General features: G+C 50.7%; 1 protein-coding gene across 6 annotated transcripts in view; it reads left to right on the top strand.

The window, feature by feature from the left end:
* The window catches only part of ZNF541 (zinc finger protein 541), a 54,060-nt gene that overhangs the window by 20,165 nt on the left and 9,963 nt on the right, over nucleotides 1-23,932 (top strand). For 2 of the 6 annotated variants that reach the window (XR_012427773.1, XR_012427772.1), the window contains exons 1-8: nucleotides 4,425-4,659; nucleotides 7,933-9,787; nucleotides 13,239-13,297; nucleotides 13,867-14,026; nucleotides 14,324-14,497; nucleotides 15,762-16,086; nucleotides 21,014-21,077; nucleotides 21,868-22,298. Coding sequence is in view for 2 of the 6 variants with exons in the window: in XM_074024018.1 (XP_073880119.1) it covers nucleotides 4,419-4,659; nucleotides 7,933-9,787; nucleotides 13,239-13,297; nucleotides 13,867-14,026; nucleotides 14,324-14,497; nucleotides 15,762-16,086; nucleotides 21,014-21,077; nucleotides 21,668-21,810; nucleotides 22,195-22,298 (3,125 nt within the window). In the remaining 4 variants the exon portion in view is untranslated. Of the gene's footprint in view, nucleotides 1-4,418; nucleotides 4,660-7,932; nucleotides 9,788-13,238; nucleotides 13,298-13,866; nucleotides 14,027-14,323; nucleotides 14,498-15,761; nucleotides 16,087-21,013; nucleotides 21,078-21,667; nucleotides 21,811-21,867; nucleotides 22,299-23,932 lie in introns of those variants that run through there. The other 4 variants (XR_012427774.1, XR_012427775.1, XM_074024018.1 and 1 more) reach the window with 3 other exon arrangements.

Below are 23,932 nucleotides of genomic sequence, written 5' to 3'. Positions count from 1 at the left end.
TGGGCGACAGAGCAAGACTCTGTCTCAAAAAAAAAAAAAGCATTAACCTGGCATGGTGGTGGGTGCCTGTAATCCCAGCTACTCGGGAGGCTGAGGCAGGAGAATTGCTTGAATCTGGGAGGTGGAGGTTACAGTGAGCTGAGTCATTGTACTCCAGGCTGGGCAACAAAGTAAGACTCTGTCTCAACAAATAAATAAATGTTAAAAAACTATGGAGCCCTTATAACACTGTTTTCTAAGAAGATGAAGTGACTTCCCAGGCTAGTGCCTCTGTTTGCCTGTTTTTCAGTGTCCTAGGCAATTTTTTAAAAATTTATTTTATTTTATTAATTAGTTAAGTTATTTATTTATTTATTTTTTGAGACGGAGTCTTGCTCTGTCACCAGGTTAGAGTGCAGTGGCGCAATCTTGGCTCACTGCAACCTCTGCCTCCCGGGTTCAAGCGATTCTCCTGCCTCAGCCTCCCGAGTAGCTGGGATTACAGGCGCCCGCCACCGTGCCTGGCTAATTTTTGTATTTTTAGTAGACGTGGGGTTTCACCATCTTGGCCAGACTGGTCTCGAACTCCTGACCTCATGATCCACCCTCCTCAGCCTCCCAAAGTGCTGAGATTACAGGCATAAGCTACCGTGCCCAGCCTCCTTGCCAATTTTTAGAAATGTTTTGTTTTCTAGTTTAATAGTTGCTTTAATAGGCATTTTAAAGTGACTGAATAGGGCTAAGGACTTTCACCTGAGGGAGCCCAGTTTCTCCTTGTTTGAACTATTGGAGTTATTTGACTACTCATTATAGTAATTGCTCAGAGGACAAAGATGAAGGCCAAGCAAGTTCCATGACAAATGGCCATAGGCAGGATTGGGAGGAGAGTCTAGGCCTCAAGACTCCCAGCCCAGTTTCCCTTCTGCTGTGTCTGTCACACTGCATCTCATGAGCCACAGAGAATTTGCACGTTTGGATCCTTTAGAGCAGCCTCCTGCTTTTCCCATGCCCTGGCCCATTGAATTCTTGGGTCCCATCTCCATAGCATCCCTGATAAACAATTATTTCTAAACTTGCCGCCTTGGCTGAGTGCAGTAGCTCACACACTTTGTAATCCCAGCACTTTGGGAGGCTGAGGTGGGATGATTGCTTGAGGCCAGAAGTTTCAGACCAGCCTGGCCAACATGGCAAAACCCCGTCTCTACTAAAAATACAAGAATTAGCCTGGCATGGTGGCAGGCGTCTATAATCCCAGCTACTCAGGAGGCTGAGGCAGGAGAATCACTTGAACCCGGGAGGCAGAGGTTGCAGTGAGCCAAGATGGCACCATTGCACTCTAGCCTGGGCAACAGAATGAGGCTCCATCTCAATAAACAAACAAACAGGCCGGGTGCGGTGGCTCAAGCCTGTAATCCCAGCACTTTGGGAGGCCGAGACGGGCGGATCACGAGGTCAGGAGTTCGAGACCATCCTGGCTAACACGGTGAAACCCCGTCTCTACTAAAAAATACAAAAAACTAGCCGGGCGAGGTGGTGGGCGCCTGTAGTCCCGGCTACTCGGGAGGCTGAGGCAGGAGAATGGCGTAAAAATCCGGGAGGCGGAGCTTGCAGTGAGCTGAGATCCGGCCACTGCACTCCACCCTGGGCGACAGAGCGAGACTCCGTCTCAAAAAACAAACAAACAAACAAACAAACAAACTTGCCAACTCATAAGGCAGTTTAAGCCAGGTGCTATGTATGGTTCACGCCTGTAATCCCAGCACTTTGGGAGGCAAGTCAGGAGGATTGCGTGAGTCCAGGAGATTGAGACCAACCTGGGCAACATAGTGAGACCCTGTCTCTACAACAAATAACAATTTAAAAATTAGCTGGCAGTGGTGGTGGCCCATATAGTCCCAGCTGCTCAGGAGGCTGAGGTGGGAGGATCACGTGAGCCCAAGACTTAGAGACTGCAATAAGCTGTGATCACACCATTGTACTCCAGCCTGGGTGACAGAATAAAACCCTGTCTCAAGAAATAAAATTAAAAATTAGGTGGGCATGGTGGTGTGCACCTGTAGTCTCACCTGCTTGGGAGGCTGAGTCAGAAGGACTGCTCACGCCCAGGAGTTCAAGGCTGCAGTGAGCTATGATTGCGTCTGTGAATAACCCCTGCACTCTAGCCTGGACAACATATTGAGACCCCCATCTCTATTAAGAAAATAATAAGAAATAAGAAATTTCAAAGGCAGGCCGGGCTCGGTGGCTCATAACTGTAATCCCAACACTTTGGGAGGCCGAGGTGGGTGGATCACCTGAGGCCAGAAGTTCGTGACCAGCCTGGCCAACATGGTAAAACCCCATCTCTACTGAAAATACAAAAGTTAGTTGGGCATGGTGGTGGGTATCTGTAGTCCCAGCTACTGAGGAGGCTGAGGCTTGAACCTGGGAGGCAGAGGTTGCAGTGAGCCGAGATTGCGCCACTGCACTTCAGCCTGGGCAACAGAGTAAGACTCAGTCTCAAAAAAAAAGGCAATCTAATGCACCTTTCAGATCAATCTAAAAAGTAGAAAAATCTTTTTTTTTTTTTTTTTTTTGGAGACGGAGTCTCACGCTGTTGCCCAGGCTGGAGTGCAGTGGCGCGATCTCGGCTCACTGCAAGCTCCGCCTCCCGGGTTCCCGCCATTCTCCTGCCTCAGCCTCCTGAGTAGCTGGGACTACAGGCGCCCACCACCGCGCCCGGCTAATTTTTTGTATTTTTAGTAGAGACGGGGTTTCACTGTGGTCTCGATCTCCTGACCTTGTGATCCGCCCGCCTCGGCCTCCCAAAGTGCTGGGATTACAGGCTTGAGCCACCGCGCCCGGCCTGAAAAATCTTTTATTATTCCTTCATCTAACATACAGTTATTGAGTGCCTATAGGTGCCAAAATGGGAACTCTAGCACCTGAGAACACAGCAGTGAGCGAGGCTAAGTCCTTGCATGCATGGCCCTATGTTTCCAGTGGTGTGAGGTCAGCTTCCCTTTAATTTTCATTCACCAAGCCTAGCTCTGTCCCTTGGAGCAAGATAGAAGCAGTCTGCCATCTCCTGTGTACACTGGCCCTTCAGATATTTGAGGATATCTGCCCTCTCCAAACTGAATATTCCCAGTTCCTTTAGCTATTCCTTGGGCTATGTGATTCATAACTATGTATTTTATCATTTTATCCAAGGGATACATAAAATGTAAACAATTTACCTATACAAAAAGAGGAAAATAAAACCAGCTCATAATCCTGCTAGTCCATCTGATTCTCTTTCTTTCTTCCTTTCTTCCTTTCTTCCTTTCTCTCTCTCTCTCTCTCTCTCTCTCTCTCTCTCTCTCTTCCCCCCCCCCCCCCTCGTCCCGCTGTGTTGCCCAGGCTGGAGTGCAGTGGTGCGATCTCAGCTTACTGCAGCTTCTGCCTCCTGGGTTCAAGCAGTTCTCGTGCCTCAGCCTCCCAGATAGCTGGGAATACAGGCACACACCACCATGCCCAGCTAATTTTTGTATTTTTGGTAGAGACAGGGTTTCACCTTGTTCGCCAGGCTCGTCCTGAACTCCTGATGTCAAATGATCGACCTGCCTCGGCCTCTCCAAGTGCTGGGATTACAGGTGTGAACTACCATGCCCAACCCAGATATTAGGTTGTTTATAAAATTTCACCAGGAAAAGCAATATGACAGTTTACTCCCTTGCAGCTAGATCTTTGTACAAAGCTACATTTATTTCCTTATGTGAAAACCCCAAAAACAGAATTGGGTATGTGCAAGGATTTCCACTTTTCCAAGGGTTTGGATAATTTATTTCTTTTTTTTTTTTTTTTTTTTTTTTGAGGCGGAGTCTGGCACTCTTGCCCATACTGGAGTGCAGTGGCCCGATCTCGGCTCACTGCAAGCTCCGCCTCCTGGATTCACGCCATTCTCCTGCCTCAGCCTCCCAAGTAGCTGGGACTACAGGCGCCCGCCACCTCGCCCGGCTAGTTTTTTTGTATTTTTTAGTAGAGACGGGGTTTCACCGTGTTAGCCAGGATGGTCTCGATCTCCTGACCTCGTGATCCGCCCGTCTCGGCCTCCCAAAGTGCTGGGATTACAGGCTTGAGCCACCGCGCCCGGCCTTGGATAATTTATTTCTAATTGCCCTTCCAAGAGTACCAGGTGATGGTGTGGTCGTAAAGCCCAGCCCATTGCGGTCACACTGCTCTGGAAGGGCTTCAGCCTGCAGTCATCCCTCCACGCGTGGCACCGAGTCCGGGTGCTGTCCTGCAGGGCTTCTGTTCCCCTCACCTGCTCCTGAACCTTGTTTACTTTGTGTGGAGCAAGAGTTCCTGTGCGGCACTTCCAAGGCCACCATGGCTCTAAGAGGTGTGGAGTGCTTTAGCCGCGCTTTTCGCTTGGTTTCCTTGGCTGTGTATAACCTGTGCTTTCTCCCTCTGTGTAGACCTGGGGCTAGGTGTGCTTAAGGCTAAAGAGGCTGATGAAGGAGGAAGGGCCACCTCGGGGAGTGCCAGGAAAGGAAAGCGGCAGCACAGTTCCCCTCAAAACCCACTTCTGGACTGCAGCCTGTGCGGGAAGGTGTTCAGCAGCGCCAGTTCTCTGAGCAAGCACTACCTGACGCACAGCCAGGAAAGGAAGCACGTCTGCAAAATCTGCAGCAAGGCCTTTAAGCGCCAGGACCACCTGTATGTAGGAGTCTGGTCAGAAAAACGTCTGTTCAGGGGCTGGGGGTGGGGACGTGTTCCTGGGTCTTCTTCCTGTCCTCCCAGATCAACCTGTCTCATCCTCTGTTGGGTTTTCCAGATGTGTATAACCTCTGCTCAGCCACAGCCACAGCCCCTCCATTCTCTTTTTTTTTTTTTTTTTTTTTTTTGTCTGTCATCCAGGCTGGAGTGTAGTGGCATGATCTCAGCTCACTGCAACCTCCGCCTCCTGGGTTCAAGTGATTCTTCTGCCTCAGCCTCCTGAGTAGCTGGGATTACAGGCTCCTGCCACCATGCCCGGCTAATTTTTGTATTATTTTTAGTAGAGACAGGGTTTCACCATGTTGGCCAGACTGGTCTTGAACTCCTGACCTCAAGTGATCCTCCTGCCTCAGCCTCCCAAAGTGCTGGGATTACAGGTGTGAGCCACCACACCCCACCCACTCTGTTCTTCTTACACCATCAGAGTGCAGGGAAGAGAGTGGGTGCTGTTCCAGTCCCTAAATTAATACCTGTGGGGAAGCCACTGCTTCTGTTTGCAGACGGGCCCCTTATGGGTTAAAAACACCTAACAACTGGCTCCTGAGTCAATTGTGTTATGGGAGGAGTTGGGCTAACTTTATAGAGCTATGTCCTTACTCTCTGGTAGGTGTCTAAGGAAAGGGGATCAGCGTTCTCTGTGTGTTGATATAGCACAGGACATGAAAGATGAGACACCTGCTTCTAGAACATGGCAATGGAGCATTAACCCTTGTTTTTCTTTCCTTTTTTCCTTTTTTTTTTTTGAGACGGAGTCTTGCTCTGTCATACAGGCTGGAGTGCAGTGGCTTTATCTCGGTTCACGGCAACCTTTACCTCCCTGGTTCAAGCGATTCTCCTGCCTCAGCCTCCCGAGCAGCTGGGACTACAGGTGCTCGCCACCCTGCCCAGCTAATTTTTGTATTTTTAGTAAAGATGGGGTTTCACTATATTGGCCAGGCTGGTCTGAAACTCCTGACCTTGTGATCCACCCACCTCGGCCTCCCAAAATGCTGGGTTTACAAGCATGAGCCACTGCGCCTGGCCCTAGCCTTGTTTTTCTTTTTTTTGTTGTTTTTTTGTTTGCTTGTTTGTTTGCTTTTTTCTTTTTTAAAAAACTCATTCTGTTCCTTTTAACTTAAAAAGTGTCAGGAGCAAATTTCCTTTTTTTTTTTGGACAGTCTTGTTCTGTCACTCAGGCTGGAGTGCAGTGGTGTGGTGTGATCTCAGCTCACTGCAGCCTCTGCCTTCTGGGTTCAAGCGATTTTCCTGCCTCATCCTCTTGAGTAGCTGGGACTACAGGCATGCACTACCATGCCTGGCTAATTTTTGTATTTTTAGTAGAGACAGGGTTTCTCCATATTGGCCAGGAGTCTAGAACTCCTGGCCTCAAGTGATCTGCGTGACTCAGCTTCCCGAAAGTGCTGGGATTACAGGTGTGAGCCACCGCTTAATGTCTTGGAAATGATAAGCTTGTCTTGCCTGTGGGGGAAGGAAAGACATTTTTCAAACCAGGAGACCTGCAAGTGGGAGATGAAAGTACCTTGCATTCTTACCATGCTCCTCCCTTTCACAAGGGGCTTTGACTAATCCATCTTTCATCTTATCCTCTCACCCACACCTACCCCAGGAAAAGGAGCCGATTTGCTCATGTCACAAGTTGGTAACAGCTGGGAGTAGAACTTAGTCTCCTGATTCCCTCTGTTGCTTCCCTCAGACAGAGGCCGAGGGTGAGCCTTTGGGGAAAGACTTTATGATTTAGTCCACATCGACTAGGACTGTCCAGAGCAGGGCTGTTGGGGGCCCAGAGGGTGATGTACTCCTCTGCTTATATTTATAATGTGTTAATGCAGAGGTAGGTGTGATGCGATACATATTTTACATGCATTTCTGTTTGCAGAAACTATAGGCACATTTGGTTGGTTGGCTCTATAATGTTTCTATGGATTGGGCCTCTGTAAATTGGCTTCTTTGCTGTGCGGGGTTCCAGGTAGCATCTTCTTAGGGGTCTCCTATGGTAAGGCACAGATTCCTTTGTTAAAGGAAGGATCATACCCAAGTTAGCATCTCCTCCAGTCTGTTCTGCAGAATTCTGGTTCTCAGGAATGCTAATAGGGGCTTTTTGAAAACAAAACCAAAAACTACTCTGGGCAAATAAGTTTGAGAGACACTGAAAGTTAAACAGGTCTCTCTCTGTGTGGCTTTTAAATTTGCTACTGTGTGCTGGGCGCAGTGGCTCACGCCTATAATCTCAGCACTTTGGGAGACCGAGGCGGGCAAATCACTTGAGTTCAGGAGTTCGACACCAGCTTGGCCAACAAGGCAAAACCCCATCTCTACTAAAAATACAAAAATTAGCTGGGCGTGGTGGCACACACCTGTAGTCCCAGCTACTTGGAGCCTGAGGCACAAGAGTTGCTGGAACCTGGGGGACAGAGTTGCAGTGAGCCGAGATCGTGCCATTGCACTCCAGCCTGGGTGACAGAGCAAGACTCCGCCTCAAAAACAAAAAATTAATTAATTAAATTTGCTACTGTGCATTGTGAACCTCCAAGGAGTGAATGGTGTTTTTTCAAAACTTATTTATCAGCTGTGCCAAAGTCCTTGAGGAGCAACTCTGGAGATCTGTGTGTTCCTTGGGAACCCACTCTGGAGAAGTCTGATCTGGCCTCAGTGGATTTATTTTTCTTTTTTACATTTTTATTTATTTATTTATTGAGACAGAGTCTTACTCTGCCGCCCAGGCTGGAGTGCAAGTGGTGCGATCTCGGCTCACTGCAACCTCCTGAGTACAAGTGATTCTCTTGCTTTAGCCTCCCCAGTAGCTGGGATTACAGGCATGTGCCACCACACCCAGCTAATTTTTTGTATTTTTAGTAGAGATGGGTTTTACCATGTTGGCCAGGCTGGTCTTAAACTCCTGACCTCAAGTAGTGATCCACCACCCACCTCGGCCTCCCAAAGTGCTGGAGTTACAGGCATGAGCCACTGTGCCCCGCTGGATTTTTTTACTTTTCTGTAAGGTGTTTGCTTAAAGGTGAGGGAGAGGAACTCCCCTGCCAGATGGCGTTGACCAAAGCAGGGTTTGCTGGGTGGTCTTTCCTCGTGGGGGCTGAGTACAATTTCTGAATTGTGGTGCAACTGTACCACAGACTCTTTGGGGCCGCCAGGGTCCTACAGCAGAAAGCCCGGTCCCAGGTGCCCCGGTGACGCCCCTGCTTGTGTCTGTGGCTCCAGGACCGGGCACATGCTCACCCACCAGAAGACAAAGCCCTTCGTGTGCATCGAGCAGGGCTGCAGCAAGAGCTACTGCGACTACCGGTCTCTGCGCCGGCACTACGAAGTCCAGCACGGCCTGTGCATCCTGAAGGAAGCCCCCCCGGAGGAAGAGGCCTGCGGGGACTCCCCCCACGCCCACGAGTCGGCCGGCCAGCCTCCCTCTAGCAGCCTGCGCTCTCTGGTGCCCCCGGAGGCCAGGTCCCCCGGCTCCCTCCTGCCCCACCGGGACCTCCTGCGCCGCATCGTGAGCAGCATCGTCCACCAGAAGACCCCTTCTCCTGGCCCGGCCCCAGCGGGGGCTTCAGACAGCGAAGGGAGGAACACGGCCTGTCCCTGCCCCGCCTCATCGCGGTCCTCCTCCTGCACCCCAGCCGGTCCCCCCGCGGCCCCAGCAGCGCTGGACACCGAGCTTCCCGAGGAGCCTCGTCTCTCACAGAAAGAGTCGGCCACTGACGTGTTCACAGCCCCTCATTCCAGGGCCGCCGAGAATGGCGCCTCCGACCCGCCAGAGCCTGAGCCAGATCCCGCGCTGCTCCAGGCCCGGTCCACCGCGGAGGGCTGGCCCGAGGGCGGCTCCGTGCCCGCCTGCCTGCCTCTCTTCCGAGGCCAGACGGTCCCTGCCAGTTCCCAGCCATCGAGCCACAGCTTCCAGTGGCTCCGGAACCTGCCGGGCTGCCCCAAAAGCAAAGGAAACAACATGTTTGTTGTCCACAAGCCCCCGGCCGTGCCGTCGCGGGAGAGCTCCGAGTCTGGCCCAGGACCCAGCAGCGCCGCCCCCTCGGAGGAGTCCCCGCCCGGCCCCGGGGGCGGCCTGGAGGACGCGCTGCCCTTCCCTCCAGCGCTCCTCAGGGCCTCCGGGGAGGCCCTGAGCGACCCCAGGTCGGCCAGCGGAGAAGATGACCCCTGCGCCCCCAGGAAGGGCAAGCTCGACTGCGACTCCTTCCTGTGCCAGAACCCTGGGGAGCCCGGCCTCCAGGAGGCCCAGAAGTCTGGGGGGCTCCCTGCGGATGCCTCTCCGCTCTTCCGCCAGCTCTTCCTCAAGTCGCAGGAGCCTCTTGTGAGCCACGAACAGATGCAGGTGTTCCAGATGATCACCAAGTCCCAGCGGATCTTCTCCCACGCCCAGGTGTCCAAAGCCTCCTCCCAGCTCCCCGCGCCTGAGGGCAAGCCGGCCGCCCTGAGGCCGCTGCAGGGGCCATGGCCGCAGCAGCTTCCGCCACTGGCTCCTGCTGTGGACTCTCTCAATGCCGGCCCTGGAAACCCCGAGGCAGAGGGCTCCCCAGCCCGCAGGAGAAAAACCACACCCGGGGTTGCCAGAGAGGCCTCCCCCGGCAACACGAGACGAGACGCAAAGGGGGGACTGAAAGTGGCCGCGGTTCCAACGCCCCTTGCAGCGCCGTCTCTGGACCCTTCCAGGAATCCAGACATCTCTTCTCTGGCCAAGCAGTTGCGATCCTCTAAAGGGACCTTGGACCTGGGGGACATCTTCCCCTCCACAGGCCAACGGCAGACCCAGTTAGGTGGGGAGGAGCTGCCGGGAGCCTCGCTGCCCGGGAAGCAGGCCCCAGCTGAGAATGGCGCGGTTTCAGGGACCACGAAAGGTGAAAAGGGCCCACCCTGCTCCCGGGGTGGAGGCTACCGGCTCTTGGGCAACCCCAGGGCCCCGCGATTCTCCGGCTTCCGGAAAGAAAAGGCGAAGATGGATATGTGCTGTGCGGCTTCTCCGAGCCAGGTAGCCATGGCCTCCTTCTCATCGGCCGGGCCCCCCGCAGATCCCTCCAAGTCCAAGCTGACAATATTCAGCAGAATCCAGGTACCAGCTCTCTCTCACGTGGCCTGACCAGCGTGGAGTGAGTTTCCTTTGCATTTGTTAGTGTCCAGGCATTTTATTTCATTTCAGGGAATCCCTAGATGCAGTTTTACAAAGGAAGGAATTCAGGTTCCCAAAGTTTGTGGTTTTCCCCACTGAAAAAAAAAAAAAGACCAAAATGAGGCCAGGTGAGGTGGCTTAGGCCTGTAATCCCAGCCCTTTGAGATGGGAGGCCGAAGTGGGGAAACTGCTTGAGCTCAGGAATTCGAGATCAGCCTAGGCAACATGGCAAAACCCTGTCTTACCAAAATTTTAAAAAAATTAGCTGGGTGTGGTGGCGCACACCTGTGGTCCCAGCTACTCGGGAGGCTAAGGTGGGAGAATCGCTTGAACCTGAAAGGTGGAGGTTTCAGTGAGCTGAGATTGCGCCACTGCACTCTAGCCTGGGTGACAGAGCGAGACCGTGTCTCAAAAACACAAAAAAGATCAACATGAGGATATTCCAGAGTTGTTCAAAACTCTGTTACCTCACTAAGCCTTTTTTTTTTTTAATCTTGTTTCCCTTTGGATTTACCTTTTTAGAATCGTCAGAGGATATGAAGGTAGATGCCCTCTTTCCTTTAAAGATTCCTCTTGAAATGGCCTTGTGTTTTCTGATTGTGACTCATGGTTTCCATGAGCACAAGTGGGCACCTGTATCGTGCCCCCACACTTCAGCACATTGACGATTATTCACTGGTTCCTCCAGATATTGTGCTTGGAGTCCAGGTCTCCAGACTCCAGGTCCAACCTGGGCAACATGGCGAAACCCCGTCTCTACCAAAATTTTAAAAAATTAGCTGGGTGTGCTGGCGCACACCTGTGGTCCTAGCTACTCAGGAGGATGAGTAGCTTCCCATCATACCACAGCTACCTCATTTTTGTTTTATTAACAGCATTATTATTCAGGTGCCATATAATGCACCATTTTATTTTTTATATATTTTTTAGAGATGGTGGGGTCTTGCTATGTTGCCCAGCCTGGTCTTGAACCCCTGGGCTCAAGCGATAGTCTCAGCCTCCTAAAGTGTTGGGATTACAGGCATGAACCACCATGCCCAGCCAAATCCACCACTTTATTTTATTTTTAAAATTTATTTTATTTATTTATTTATGATGGAGTCTTACTCTGTTGCCCAGGCTGGAATGCAGTGGTGCTATCTCGGATCACCACAACCTCTGCCTCCTGGGTTCAAGCAGTTATCTGCCTCAGCCTCCGAGTAACTGGGATTACAGGCATGCGCCACCACGCCTGGCTAATTTTTTATTTTTAGTAGAGATGAGGTTTCACCATTTGGCCAGTCTGGCCTTGAACTCCTGACCTCGTGATCCACCCACCTCGGCCTCCCAAAGTGCTGAGATTACAGGCGTGAGCCACTGTGCCAGGCCAAATTTATTTTTGAGACAGAGTCTCACTCTGTTGCCCAGGCTGGAGTATAGTGGTGCAGTTTTGGCTCACTGCAACCTCTGCCTCCCAAGTTCAAGCAATTCTCCTGCCTGGGCCTTCCAAGTAGCTGGGATTACAGGCACATACCACCATGCCCAGCTAATTTTTGTATTTTTAGTAGAGCTGGGGTGTCACTATGTTGGCTAGGCTGGTCTTGAACTCCTGACCTCAGGTGATCTGCTTGCCTCGGCCTCCGAAAGTGCTGGGATTACAGGCTTGCGTCACGGTGCCCGGCCTGAATACACCATTTTAAAGCGTAGCATTGGGTAATTTGTAGTATATTCACAAGATTGTGCAACCATCCCCACTCTGCCAGAACAGTTTCATCTCCCCAAAAGGAACCCCACATTTCTTAGTTGTCACCCACAATCTCACACTCCCCCCAGCGCCCGGCAGCCACGAGTCTCCTTTCTGTCTCTGTGGATGTGTCTGTTCTGGACATTGCATGTGAGTGGAATCGTGCACTCTGTGGCTTTCGTGTCTGGCTTCCTTCACTCAGCGTGACGTTTTCCAGGCTCATCTGTGGGGTGGCAAATGGCAGAGCTGCGTTCCTTTCCATGACTGAGTGATCCTCTGTTGGATGGATAAGGCCACATTTCATTTGTCTGTTCATCCGTGGATGGACATTTGGGTTGTTTCCACTTTTTGGCTATTTTGAATATAGTGCTGCTGTGAATATTCATCCATGTACAAATTTTTATGGGGATTTATGTTCTAGGAGTAGAATTGCCAGGTGGCACAGCAGCTCCCTGTTTCAGGTCTGAGGAACTACTAGGCTGTTTTGCTTGTTTCCTCTTCCCACCCACAGTGTATGAGGGCTCCACATTTTCCACATCCTCACCAACACTTGTTATTGTCTGTGGTTTGTTCAAATTATAACTACGCTGGTGGGTGTGAAGCAGTATCTCATTGTAGTTTTGATTTGTATTTCCCCGTGACTGCTGATGTTGCACTCTTTTCTATGTGCTTATTGGCCATCTGTGTATCTTTCTAGAAGAAATGTCTGTTTAGGTCCTTTGCTTATTTTTTAAAATCAAATTACTATTTTTTGAGTTCTCTATATATTCTGGATGCAAGACCCTTATCTGACACATGACTTGCAAATATTCTCTCATTTGTGGTGTGTCTTTTCACCTTATTTATGATACCATTTGCAGGACAAAAGTTTTTTTTTTTTTCTTTTTGAGACGGAGTCTCGCTCTGTCGCCCAAGCTGGAGTGCAGTGGCGCGATCTCCACTCACTGCAAGCTCCGCCTCCCGGGTTCACGCCATTCTCCTGTCTCAGCCTCCCGAGTAGCTGGGACTACAGGCGCCCGCCACCACGCCCAGCTAATTTTTGTATTTTTAGTAGAGACGGGGTTTCACTGTGTTAGCCAGGATAGTCTCGATCTCCTGACCTCATGATCCGCCCGTCTCGGCCTCCCAAAGTGCTGGGATTACAGGTGTGAGCCACCGTGCCCAGCAGGACAAAAGTTTTTATTTTTATTTTTATTTTTTTTTTTGAGACAGGGTCTCACTCTGTCACTCAGGCTGGAGTGAAGTTGTGTGATCATGGCTCACTGCAACCTTGAACTCCTGGGCTCAAGTGATTTTCCCACCTCAGCCTCCTGAGTTGCTGGGACCTCAGGCCCACGCCAGTATGCCAGGCCAATTTTTGTATTTTTTGTAAAGGTGGGGTTTCGCCATGTTGCCCAGGCTGGTCCTAAACTCCTGGGCTGAAGCAATCCTCCCACCTCAGCCTCCCAAAGTCCTGGGATCACAGGCATGAGCCACCATGCCTGGCTAAAAGTTTTACATTTTGATGAAGTCTAATTTGTCTGTTTTGCTTTGGTGTCTTATCTAAGAAACTACTGTCTAATCCAAGGTCATGAAGATTTACTCCGATGTTTTCTTCTGAAAGTCTGTAATTTGAGCTTTTCTTGCCTCTTCATTTTGGATGTGTTGGTTCAGATGCATTTTCATCTTCAGGGTGGAAACATCTACAGGCTTCCCCATCCAGTGAAGGAAGAGAACGTGGCAGGCGGAGGGTAAGTTAAGAAGCCCCCAATCCTGCATGCACCCCGACAGGAGTCCTCTGGCCTTCCTGTGCTGGCCCTGGACAAGTGAGTGGGGAGGATGCTCTCAGTCCTAATGGGATTAGGGTACAGCCTCCATTTTTTAGGGTTTATCAAGAGTAGTCAGGCTGGGCACGGTGGCTCATGCCTGTAATCCCAGCATTTCAGGAGGCCGAGGAAGGGGGATCATTTGAGGTCAGTAATTTGAGTCCAGCCTAGCCAACATGGTGAAACTCTGTCTCTACTAGAAATACAAAAATTAGCCATGTATAGTGGCACACACCTGTAATCTTAGCTACTTGGGAGGCTGAGGCACAAAAATCACTTGAACCCTAGAAGCAGAGGTTACAGTGAGCCGAGATAGTGCCACTGCACTCCAGCCTGGGCAACAGAGTGAGACTCTATCTCCAAAAAAAAAAGAAAAAAAAAGAGTAGTCAGTGGATTGGAGTTATAGACAAAAAAGATAAAAAAACCAAAGAATCAGTGATCAAGGATGGAGTCTCAATCTCCCACCCTTCTTTCCTGCCATGTCTACCTACAGTAACCAGCAAAATGGCGGTTCCACAGACTGGACGGAGCCCAGGAGCACTTTCATCTGCAAGAACTGCAGCCAGATGTTTTATACGGAGAAAGGACTGAGCAGCCACATGTGTTTTCACAGCGACCAGTGGCCGTCACCTCGAGGGAAGCAGGAACCGCAGGTGAAGGGGGACGACCAGTGGCTTTGTGGTTACTGGGTTTCTGGCAGGCCTGTGGGGAGTAAACGAGACTGGTGTCACTTATCTCAGGATGGGGACGTCATTCTGGGTTGGGGGCTGGAGTTGGGCTGTATGGCTCTCCAGGGGCAGGCCGTCGCTATGGGCTGCAGCAGCTCTGCAGCTCAGTCCGTGCCACAGACTCACTGCTGTTTTCTATGACAGCTTTTTTTGCTGAAGCAGCTCTTTCTTTCCCCACCTACCTTATCTCTTAAAGAGCCATCTCTTCTCTTCTGTGTTTAGGTGTTTGGCACAGAGTTTTGCAAGCCGCTAAGACAGGTGCTGAGGCCAGAAGGGGACAGGCATAGTCCCCCAGGAGCCAAGAAGCCCTTGGACTCCACAGCTGCAGCCCCTTTGGTGGTCCCCCATTCGATCCCTGTGGTTCCAGTGACCCGACACGTAGGGAGCATGGCCATGGTGGGTGCTTGTCGGTCTGCCTCCTTCCTGCCACTGCCCCCAGATGCTGGGGGAAGCCGTAGGAAAAACCCAAACCAGATACCACAGAAAATCTTTGACTCCAGGCTGGGCGTGGTGGCTCATGCCTGTAATCCCAGCACTTTGGGAGGCTGAGGCGGGTGGATTGCCTGAGCTCAGGAATTCGAGACTAGCCTGGGCAACATGGTGAAACCCCGTCTCTACTAAAAATACAAAAAAATTAGCTGGGCTGGCCCTGGACAAGTGGCAGGCTCCTGTAAACCCAGCTACTCGGGAGGCTGAGGCCTGAGAATCACTTGAACCCAGGAAGCAGAGGTTGCAGTGAGCTGAGATCACGCCACTGCACTCTAACCTGGGTAACAGAGTGAGACTCTATCTCAAAAAAAAAAAAAAAATCATGATCCGGAAGAAACTGGTTTGCATGTTAGTTCAGTCATTCAGCATTGACTGAGCCCCTCTGTGCCGGACCCTGTGCTGGGTGGTGCTGGGGACACAGAGGTGACCACAGTAGCCTGGGCCCTGCCTCCCGGGGCTCCCAGTCCAGTGGAGGAGACAGGCCTGTCCCCAGACAGTGACAACCCAGAGTGGGCAGAGCTGGGAGCAGAGGGAGCCCAGGGAGTTCCCAGGGGGCTCCTCCCGAGCCTGAGGAGGTAAGGGAGGGCTTCCTGGAGGAGGTATGGGAGCTGAGACCTGGAGGATGAGGAGGAGCAGGGCTGGCAGAGCGGAGAGGAGATTTTGTGGAGGCGAGAGAGAGCGTGGTGAGTTACGAGTGATCAGTCTCGTAGGGCTTGTCTCTGCAGCCTGTACTGGAGGACCCCCTACTGGAGAAGCTCCTGCTGGACTCCAGGACAGAGTCCATGGACCTGAAGGTCCCCTGAGTCAGTGGCTGGGTCTTTTGGGTGCTTGTCATTTGGGTGGAGCTACATTTCTTTCTTGTCACTGTCACACTGTATCTCTGGGGATCTCTCGCTTTTTAAGGGCCAGTTGTCTTAATGATTGAGGCCATTCTCACACAGAGTCAGGGGCTCTCCTGGGGCAGTGGGTGCAGGAGAAGGCTGCAGCCGTATCATCACCAGGCTCCGTACCTTAGGTGTGGCCCAGGTGTGGCCAGCCTCCTTCGCTGGGCGTACATGTCCTAGTTTCCTGTCTCTGGCCAGTCTCTTTTTCCTGCTTTCTTTCCATCCTGGAGATGGAGTGGTGCAGTAGGTGGCTTCAGGTGACCACCTGTGGTTCTAAACTTCTTCAGGAACAAGAGAAAGATGGGGAGGAGCGAGACAGCAAGGAGAGCAGCCAGCAGAGAAAGCGGAAGAAGCGGCCCCCACCCAAGAGGCTGTTCATCCCTCCTCCACCCTCCACGGCTGGGGAGCCCGGCCCTGCAGGATGCCACCAGAGTCGCCTGCGGTCGCCCATGTTCCTGGTGGACCGCCTCCTGAAGGGCTTATTCCAGTGCTCCCCCTACACACCGCCCCCAATGCTCAGTCCCATCCGGGAGGGCTCTGGAGTGTACTTCAACACCCTCTGTTCCACATCCACTCAGGCCAGCCCTGACCAGCTCATCAGCTCCATGCTCGGTGAGTGAGTGAGGCTGGGGCACTCACTCTGTGATCCCAGGGTGGATCGCCTGCGGATCATGGCCACTCTCCCTTGTAGCATTGGGTTCAGTGATTGTCTCCTGCCTGGGTATACCTAGTCTGAGGGTTCCTTTGCTATTCAGATGTGCCCTAGAACTAAGCTAAGTGCCTTCTAGTGCATAGAATTTTACAGCCCGAAAGAAAACATAGAGGCCATTTATCTTACCATGCTTCCTCCTGCGCTTCTGTGTCATTATCATTTTCTTTTTTGAGGCAGGGTCTTGCTCTGTCACCCAGGCTAGAGTGCAGTGGCTCGATCACAGCTCACTGCAGCCTCGATCTCCTGGTCTCAAGCGATCCTCCAGCCTTAGACTCCCAAATAGTTGGGACTACAGATGCACATCACCACACCTGGCCAATGTTTTAGCTTTCGAAGAGATGGGGTCTTGCTATGCTGTCCAGGCTGGTCTCGAGTTCCCAGACTCATGTGATTTTGTTGCCTTGACCTCCCAAAGTACTGGCATTAAATGTGTGAGCCACCCTGTCTAGCCTGTGTCATTTCCTTTTTTTTTTTTTGAGACAGAGTATCACTCTGTCACCCAGGCTAGAGTGCAGTGGTGCAATCTTGGCTCACTGCAACCTCCAACTCCCAGGTTCAAGCAATTCCTGCCTCAGCCTCCCAAGTAGCTGGGACTACAGGCATGTGCCATCATGCCTGGGTAATTTTTGTATTTTTAGTAGAGATGGGGTTTCACTATGTTACCAGGCTGGTCTCGAACTCCTGACCTCCAGTAATCTACCCTCCTCAGCCTCCCAAAGTGCTGGGATTACAGGTGTGAGCCACTGCGCCTGGCCTGGCCTGGCCTATGTAATTTTCCTAACAGCTTTATTGAGCTATACTACACATGCCATGCAAATCACCCATTTAGAGTATGCAGTGTTTTTTAGGATATTCACAAGGCCGTGCACCCATCACACAGTCTAATTTTAGAGCACGCTTCGCATCCTCAGAAGAAGCCAGAGCTCATTAGCAGTGACTCTGCCCATATCCCCACAGTCCCTTCTTCCCCCAGCCTAGGCACCCACTCATCTGCCTTCTCTCTTTGGATTTGCCTATTTGGGACATTTCATGTAAGTAGAATCATACAATATGCAGCCTTTTGTGTCTAGTTTATTTCACTTGGCGTGTTTTCAGAGTCCCTTCATATTGTAGTGCATATCAGTGCTCAATTCCTTTTTATGGCTGAACATTTTTCCCTTGTACAGATGGGCCCCATTTTATTTATTCATCAGTTGATGGACATTTGGGTTGTTTCCACTTCGGGCTATTATGAATAATGCTGCCATAAACATTCGTGTAGAAATTTTTTGGGTTTTTTTTTGGGAGACAGGGCCTCACTCTATCACCCAGGCTGGAGTGCAGTGGTGTGATCACAGCTCACTGCAGCTTCAACCTCCTGGGCTCAACTGATCCTTCTGCTTCGGCCTCCAGAGTAGCTGGGCCTACAGGCGTGTGTCTCCGTGCCCGGCTAATTTTTTGTAATTGTTTTTATGTAGGGAGGGGGGTCTTGCCATGTTGCCCAGACCGGTCTCAAACTCTGGGGTGGGCCAGGCATGGTGGCTCATGCCTGTAATCCTAGCACTTCGGGAGGCTGGGGCGGGTGGATCACCTAAGATCAGGAGTTTGAGACCAGGCTGGCCAACATGGTGAAACCTCGTCTCTACTGAAAATATAAAAATTAGCTGAGCATGGTGGCGGGTGCCTATAATCCCGGCTACTCGGGAGGCTGGAGAATCGCTTGAACTCAGGGCGGAATGTTGGGAACAGGCCCCCAAAAATCTGGCCATAAACTGACCCCAAAACTGGCTATAAACAAAATTTCTGCAGCACTGTGACATGTTCATGATGGCCAGACGCCCGTGCTGGAAGGTTGTGGGTTTACCGGAAAGAGGGCGAGGAACACCTGGCCCACCCAGGGCGGAAAACCACTTAAAGGCGTTCTTAAACCACAAACAATAGCATGAGTGAGCTGTGCCTTAAGGACATGCACCTGCAGCAGATAACTAGCCAGACCCATCCCTTTATTTCGGCCCATCCCTTTGTTTCCAGTAAGGAATACTTTTAGTTAATCTATAATCCATAGAAACAATGCTTATCACTGGCTTGCTGTCAATAAATATGTGGGTAAATCTCTGTTCAGGGCTCTCAGCTCTGAAGGCTGTGAGACCCCTGATTTCCCTCTCCACACCTCTGTATTTCTGTGTGTGTCTTTAATTCCTCTAGCGCCGCTGGGTTAGGGTCTCCCGGACCCAGCTGGTCTCGGCAGCAGAGGATGCAGTGAGCCGAGACCGTGCCATTTCACTTCAGCCTGGGCAAAAGACTGAAACTTGGTCTCAAAAAAAAAAAAAAAAGGCCGGGCTCGGTGGCTCAAGCCTGTAATCCCAGCACTCTGGGAGGCCAAGACGGGCAGATCACGAGGTCGGGAGATGGAGACTATCCTGGCTAACACGGTGAAACCCCATCTCTACTAAAAAAATACAAAAAAACTAGCTGGGCGAGGTGGCGGTCGCCTGTAGTCCCAGCTACTCGGGAGGCTGAGGCAGGAGAATGGTGTAAACCCAGGAGGCAGAGCTTGCAGTGAGCCAAGATCCGGCCACTGCACTCCAGCCTGGGCGACAGAGCGAGACCCCATCTCAAAAAAAAAAAAAAAAAAAAAAAATCTCTGGGGTGAAACAATCCTCCTGCATTGACTTTCCAAACTACTGGGATTATAGGCCTGAGCTACCACACCCAGCCCTGCGTACAGGTTTTTGTGTGGATTTATGTTATGCAGTGAGCAAAGGTGGCACCACTGCACTCCAGCCTGGGCAACAGGAAAAAAAAAAGAGTTTTGTAATTTTGACTCTTAGGTTTAGGTCTGTAATCAATTTTAAGATAACGTGTATATATATATATATATTACATGAGGTAAAGGTCCAAATTCATTTTTTTGCATGTGTATATCCAGTTCTTCCAGCAGCATTTTTTGAAGACTTCCCATTGAATTGACTCAACACAATTCAGTGTTAGAAATCAATTGACCACAAACGTGGGTTTTTTTCTGGGTGTTCAATTCTATTGCATTGATCTGTATACTTATCCTTATGCCAGTATCACACTGTCTTGATTACTGTAGCTTTCAACTTTTGATTACTGTAGCTTTTAAGTTTTTTTGTTTGTTTGTTTTTGGGGGGTGGTTTGGAGGGGTTTGTTTTTTGAGACAGAGTCTTGCTCTGCCGCCCGGGTTGGAGTGCAGTGGCCTGATCTTGGCTCACTGCAGCCTCTAACTCCCAAGTTAGCCTCCCACTTCAGCCTCCTGAGTAGCTGGGATTACAGGGGTGCACCACCACCAGGCTAATTTTTGTATTTTTAGTAGAGACGGGGTTTTCTTATGTTGGCCAGGCTGGTCTTGAACTCCTGACATCAGGTGATCCACCCGCCTCAGCCTCCCAAAGTGCTGGGATTACATTTGCGAGCTACCACGCCAGGCCTGTTTCTTTAGATATTTCTTTCTGTCTTTTTCTCCTTTCCATCTGGTACTCTTGTTACATGTAGTTGCCGTACTTAATGGTATCCCACATTTCTCTGAGGCTCTATTTCTCTTTATTCTTTTTCTCTTTGTTCTTCAGATTCCATAGTCTCTCTTGATCTGTCTTCAAGTTTACAGATTATTTTCTTCCTGTCGACTCAAACCTATTGAGCCTCATTTTGGTTATTTTTTTTCCTCAACAGCTTCACTTGCCAATATTTTACTTTCTAACCCCAGAATTCCCATTTGGTTCTCTCTTTTTAATAATTTCTATCTCTTAATGATATTCCGTCTATGATGAAAACTTGTCATTATACCTTCCTTTAATTCTTTAAGCATGGGATCCGACAGGAGAGGCAGACCCTGTCTGGGCTGCACCTACCTGGAGTAGAACCCTTGGAGCTGGGAGCTGGCTGGGTAAGGGATCAGGTCAGAGCTCAGATGCAACAGCCTCTTGTTCTTAGCAATATTCAGTTGATTATTTTTTATTTTTTTGAGATGGAATCTCACTCTGTTACCCAGACTGGAGCACAGTGGTGCAATCTCGGCTCACTGCAATCTCCGCCTCCCAGCTTCAAGTGATTCTCCTGCCTCGGCCTCCCAAGTAGCTGGGATTACAGGCACCTGCCACCACGCCCAGCTAGTTTTTGTATTCTTAGTAGAGATGGGGTTTGCCATGTTAGCTAGGCTAGTCTTGAACTCCTGACCTCAAGTGATCCACCCACCTCAGTGTCCCAAAGTGCTGGGATTACAGGCATGACCCACTGCACCCGGTCTAGTTGATTTTTTTTAATAATATTTCTCCAAGTGCTGAATGACCTTAGGACAATTTCCAGAGACTTTAGTGTGCTGTTTTTATATATACGTATGCTTGTCATGAGTTAATTTGTTTGCTGAGTTCCTTCCTCTACCTTTTCTGAAGTGCTGCCCTCTCCCATGGGATTTTTTTTTTTTTTTTTTGAGATGGAGTCTCGCTCTGTCGCCCAGGCTGGAGTGCAGTGGTGCCATCTTGGTTCACCACAAGCTCCGCCTCCTGGGTTCATACCATTCTCCTGTCTCAGCCTCCCAAGCAGCTGGGACTACAGGCGCCCGCCACCACGCCTGGCTAATTTTTTTGTATTTTTAGTAGAGACGGGGTTTCACTGTGTGTTAGCCAGGATGGGCTCAATCTCCTGACCTCGTGATCCACCCACCTCGGCCTCCCAAAGTGCTGGGATTACGGGCGTGAGCCACCGCGCCCGGCCAACCCACGAGATCTTCAAGAGCCTGCTTTCAGCTGCATCCACACAGGCAGGCAGAGGACCCTGTGGGTTACCTGCTATCTGTCTTTCTGAGCCTTTTCACTCTGTGTTTTCTAGATCAAGTGGATGGGTCTTTTGGCATCTGTGTGGTGAAGGATGACACCAAGATCAGCATTGAGCCGTAAGTTGGGTCCTTCCCAGTGAAGCTGCTTTTACCCCACCTTGAGTTCTAGTGTCACTTTTCCCAAGCGTTCCTTCTTCCCATGGCGGGGGGTTCAGGTTTACTCACATAGGCTCCCTAGGCATGAAGCGGTCGATTTTTCCAAGTATATGTAGGAAGATCCCCCAAAATTATTCCTTCTAGAAATTGTTTATATATATATATATATACCTGGAACCCTTGGGGTTCCAGGTAGAATTGGTGACGGCACAGAGCGGGACTCCAGTGTGCCTGAGGGATGTGGCTGGATGGCTGTGGTGTGGACGTAGACACATGCCGGGTGTCAGCTTGTACCTCCACTGCCTTGAACCTGAGAGAGAAATGTGACAATGAAGGAAAACAGAGGAAGGGAAGAAGTGTCCCTGCAGAAGTTTCTGAAATGCCTGTGTGCGTCTGTCGGGGACAGCATGTACCTGATGCACCTGAGACAGCAGAGGGTTTCCACAGAGCAGGCTGTAGCCCAAGAGCAGGGCACACAGTGTCTCCATTTCACTTCCCATCTCAGTCATGTTTGTACGTCTCCCTTACCTGTGTGTGTGGCCTCGTTTCAGACATATCAATATAGGAAGCCGGTTTCAGGCAGAGATCCCAGAACTTCAGGAAAGATCCCTGGCTGGAATTGACGAGCATGTAGCTTCTCTGGTCTGGAAGCCATGGGGAGATATGATGATCAACCCAGAGACACAGGATAGAGGTGGCTGAGGCTTTGGGGCTAAATTCCTAAGGGCCCTTCTTTCCCCTCCATTTCCAGGGTGTTTTTCCTCCTGGGTCTCGAACTCCTGACCACTGGATCCAAGAAGCAGTGTGCCCTGGGCGTGGGAGGGAGCTGGCCCTTGGCCAATGTTGCTTCTTCCCTGCTGCATTCTCCCTCCCGTACCTCTTTTGTCATATGGTGGCTGGTCAGGCCATCCAGAGCGGGTGCTGGGGACAGGGTTCTCCTCTTCCTCCTTGTCCCTCCCTGAGATGCAGGAGAGAGAAGGGGAAGGCGCCCCTCTCTGCTGTCTCTCGGGAAGGGTTCCTCCTTAGCAGCTGATGACTCCTGTGTGCCTCCTCTTCCTCATGTCCTTCTTGGAAACAGTGACTGAGCTCTGCAACGTGGCGTGCTCCAGCGTGATGCCAGGAGGGGGCACCAACCTGGAGCTCGCTCTGCACTGCCTGCACGAGGCTCAGGGCAACGTTCAGGTGAGGCACAGCAAGGGGACCCTCCCTGCTTTCCTGGGACCCAGGGTTCTAGGTGCATGTGACATGTGTCTGCTTCGGGGTTCAGAGCGGATGGAAGCTGGAAGAAGGCCGCCCATCCTTCTCCACAGCGGCTTTGAGATTGCAGTGGTCCTTGTACACGGACTGTAGGGGAATGCTAAGACATGGGCCCAATTCGTAGCTAATTGTCTGGGGCAACAACCAAGCACAGTGTTTCCTCTGAGATCTCAGGGGGCACTGGAGAAAGAAAGCCCCGAAGACCCAGCTCAGGCCCTGCATTCATCTACTTCATTCCTTGAGTTTTAGCTTTCAATTGAAAACTCATATATACAAACCTCTGATGCAACATAAATGCCTCTACCTACTCCAAGGACCGTCCGCCTCACAATTCTGGGTGTTAGAAAGTAAATTAAAAGTCTTACTGTGAGGAGCGGGAGAGGAAGAGCCATATTGCCTATGTTCAGGATCTAAGAGTCATGCCGTGGTCTTGCTTTTCACCAAGCTGAGAGGCAGTGTCTGGCATATAGCAGGTCCTCAGCACAGTGGCAGTACCTATTTATTGGGTACCTGCTGGTTGCCTGTACTGTAGGCACTGGGGCCAGGGCCAGCTGAGGGACTCCATGCTTGGTTTAATGCTCTGCTGTCTCTGTCTTGAAATTCTTGGCCAGGCGCGGTGGCTCACGCCTGTAATCCCAGCACTTTGGGAGGCCGAGATGGGTGGATCACCTGAGCTCAGGAGTTCAAGACCAGCCTGGACAACATGGTAAAAACCCATCTCTACTAAAAATACAAAAATTAGCCAGGCACGGTGGTGGGCGCCTGTAATCCCAGCTACTTGGGAAGCTGAGGCAGAAGAATTGCTTGAACCTTGGGAGGTGGAGGTTGCAGTGAGCCAAGATTGCACCACTGCACTCCAGCCTGGGCAACAAAGTGAGACTCCATCTCAAAAAAGAAAAAAAAACAAACAGAAATTCTTAATGCTTTTTAAACAAGGAGCCCTGCATCTTCATTTTGCAATGGGCCTCACAAATTATGCAAACCCTGCAATGATGGCTTACGCTAGTGATCGACATAAAATCCCTGCCCTCAGGGGGCTTACATTTTAGGAAAGTCAAAAGGAAATTTATTTTTAAAAATTGTTAGCTAGGCTGGGCACATGGCTCACACCTGTAATCCCAGCACTTTGGGAGGCTAAGGCAGGCGGATCACCTGAGGTCGTGAGTTCGAGACCAGCCTGGCTAACATGGTAAAATCCCGTCCCTACTAAAAATACAGAAAAAAAAAAATTAGCAGGGAGTGATGGCAGATGCCTGTAGTCCCAGCTACTTGGGAGGCGGAGGCAGGAGAATCGCTTGAACTGGGAGGTGGAGGCTACAGTAGGCCAAGATCATGCCACTGCACTCCAGCCTGGGTGACAGAGCAAGACTCTGTCCCAAAAAAAGGAAAATTGTTAGCCAGCTGAGTACAGTGGTACCCACCTGTATTCCTGGCTACTTGGGAGGCAGAGACTGAAGGAGCCCAGGAATTGGAGCTCAGCCTGGACAACATAGTGAGACCTCGTCTTTAAAAATAAAATAAAATGTTTTCAATTGTTAGCTATTGACTAGTGCTATGAA

The sequence above is a fragment of the Macaca fascicularis genome, chromosome 19, assembly GCF_037993035.2.
Source record: "Macaca fascicularis isolate 582-1 chromosome 19, T2T-MFA8v1.1".
NCBI classification, from domain to species: Eukaryota; Metazoa; Chordata; class Mammalia; order Primates; family Cercopithecidae; genus Macaca; species Macaca fascicularis.
This window is presented reverse-complemented; position numbering and strand designations above follow the sequence as displayed.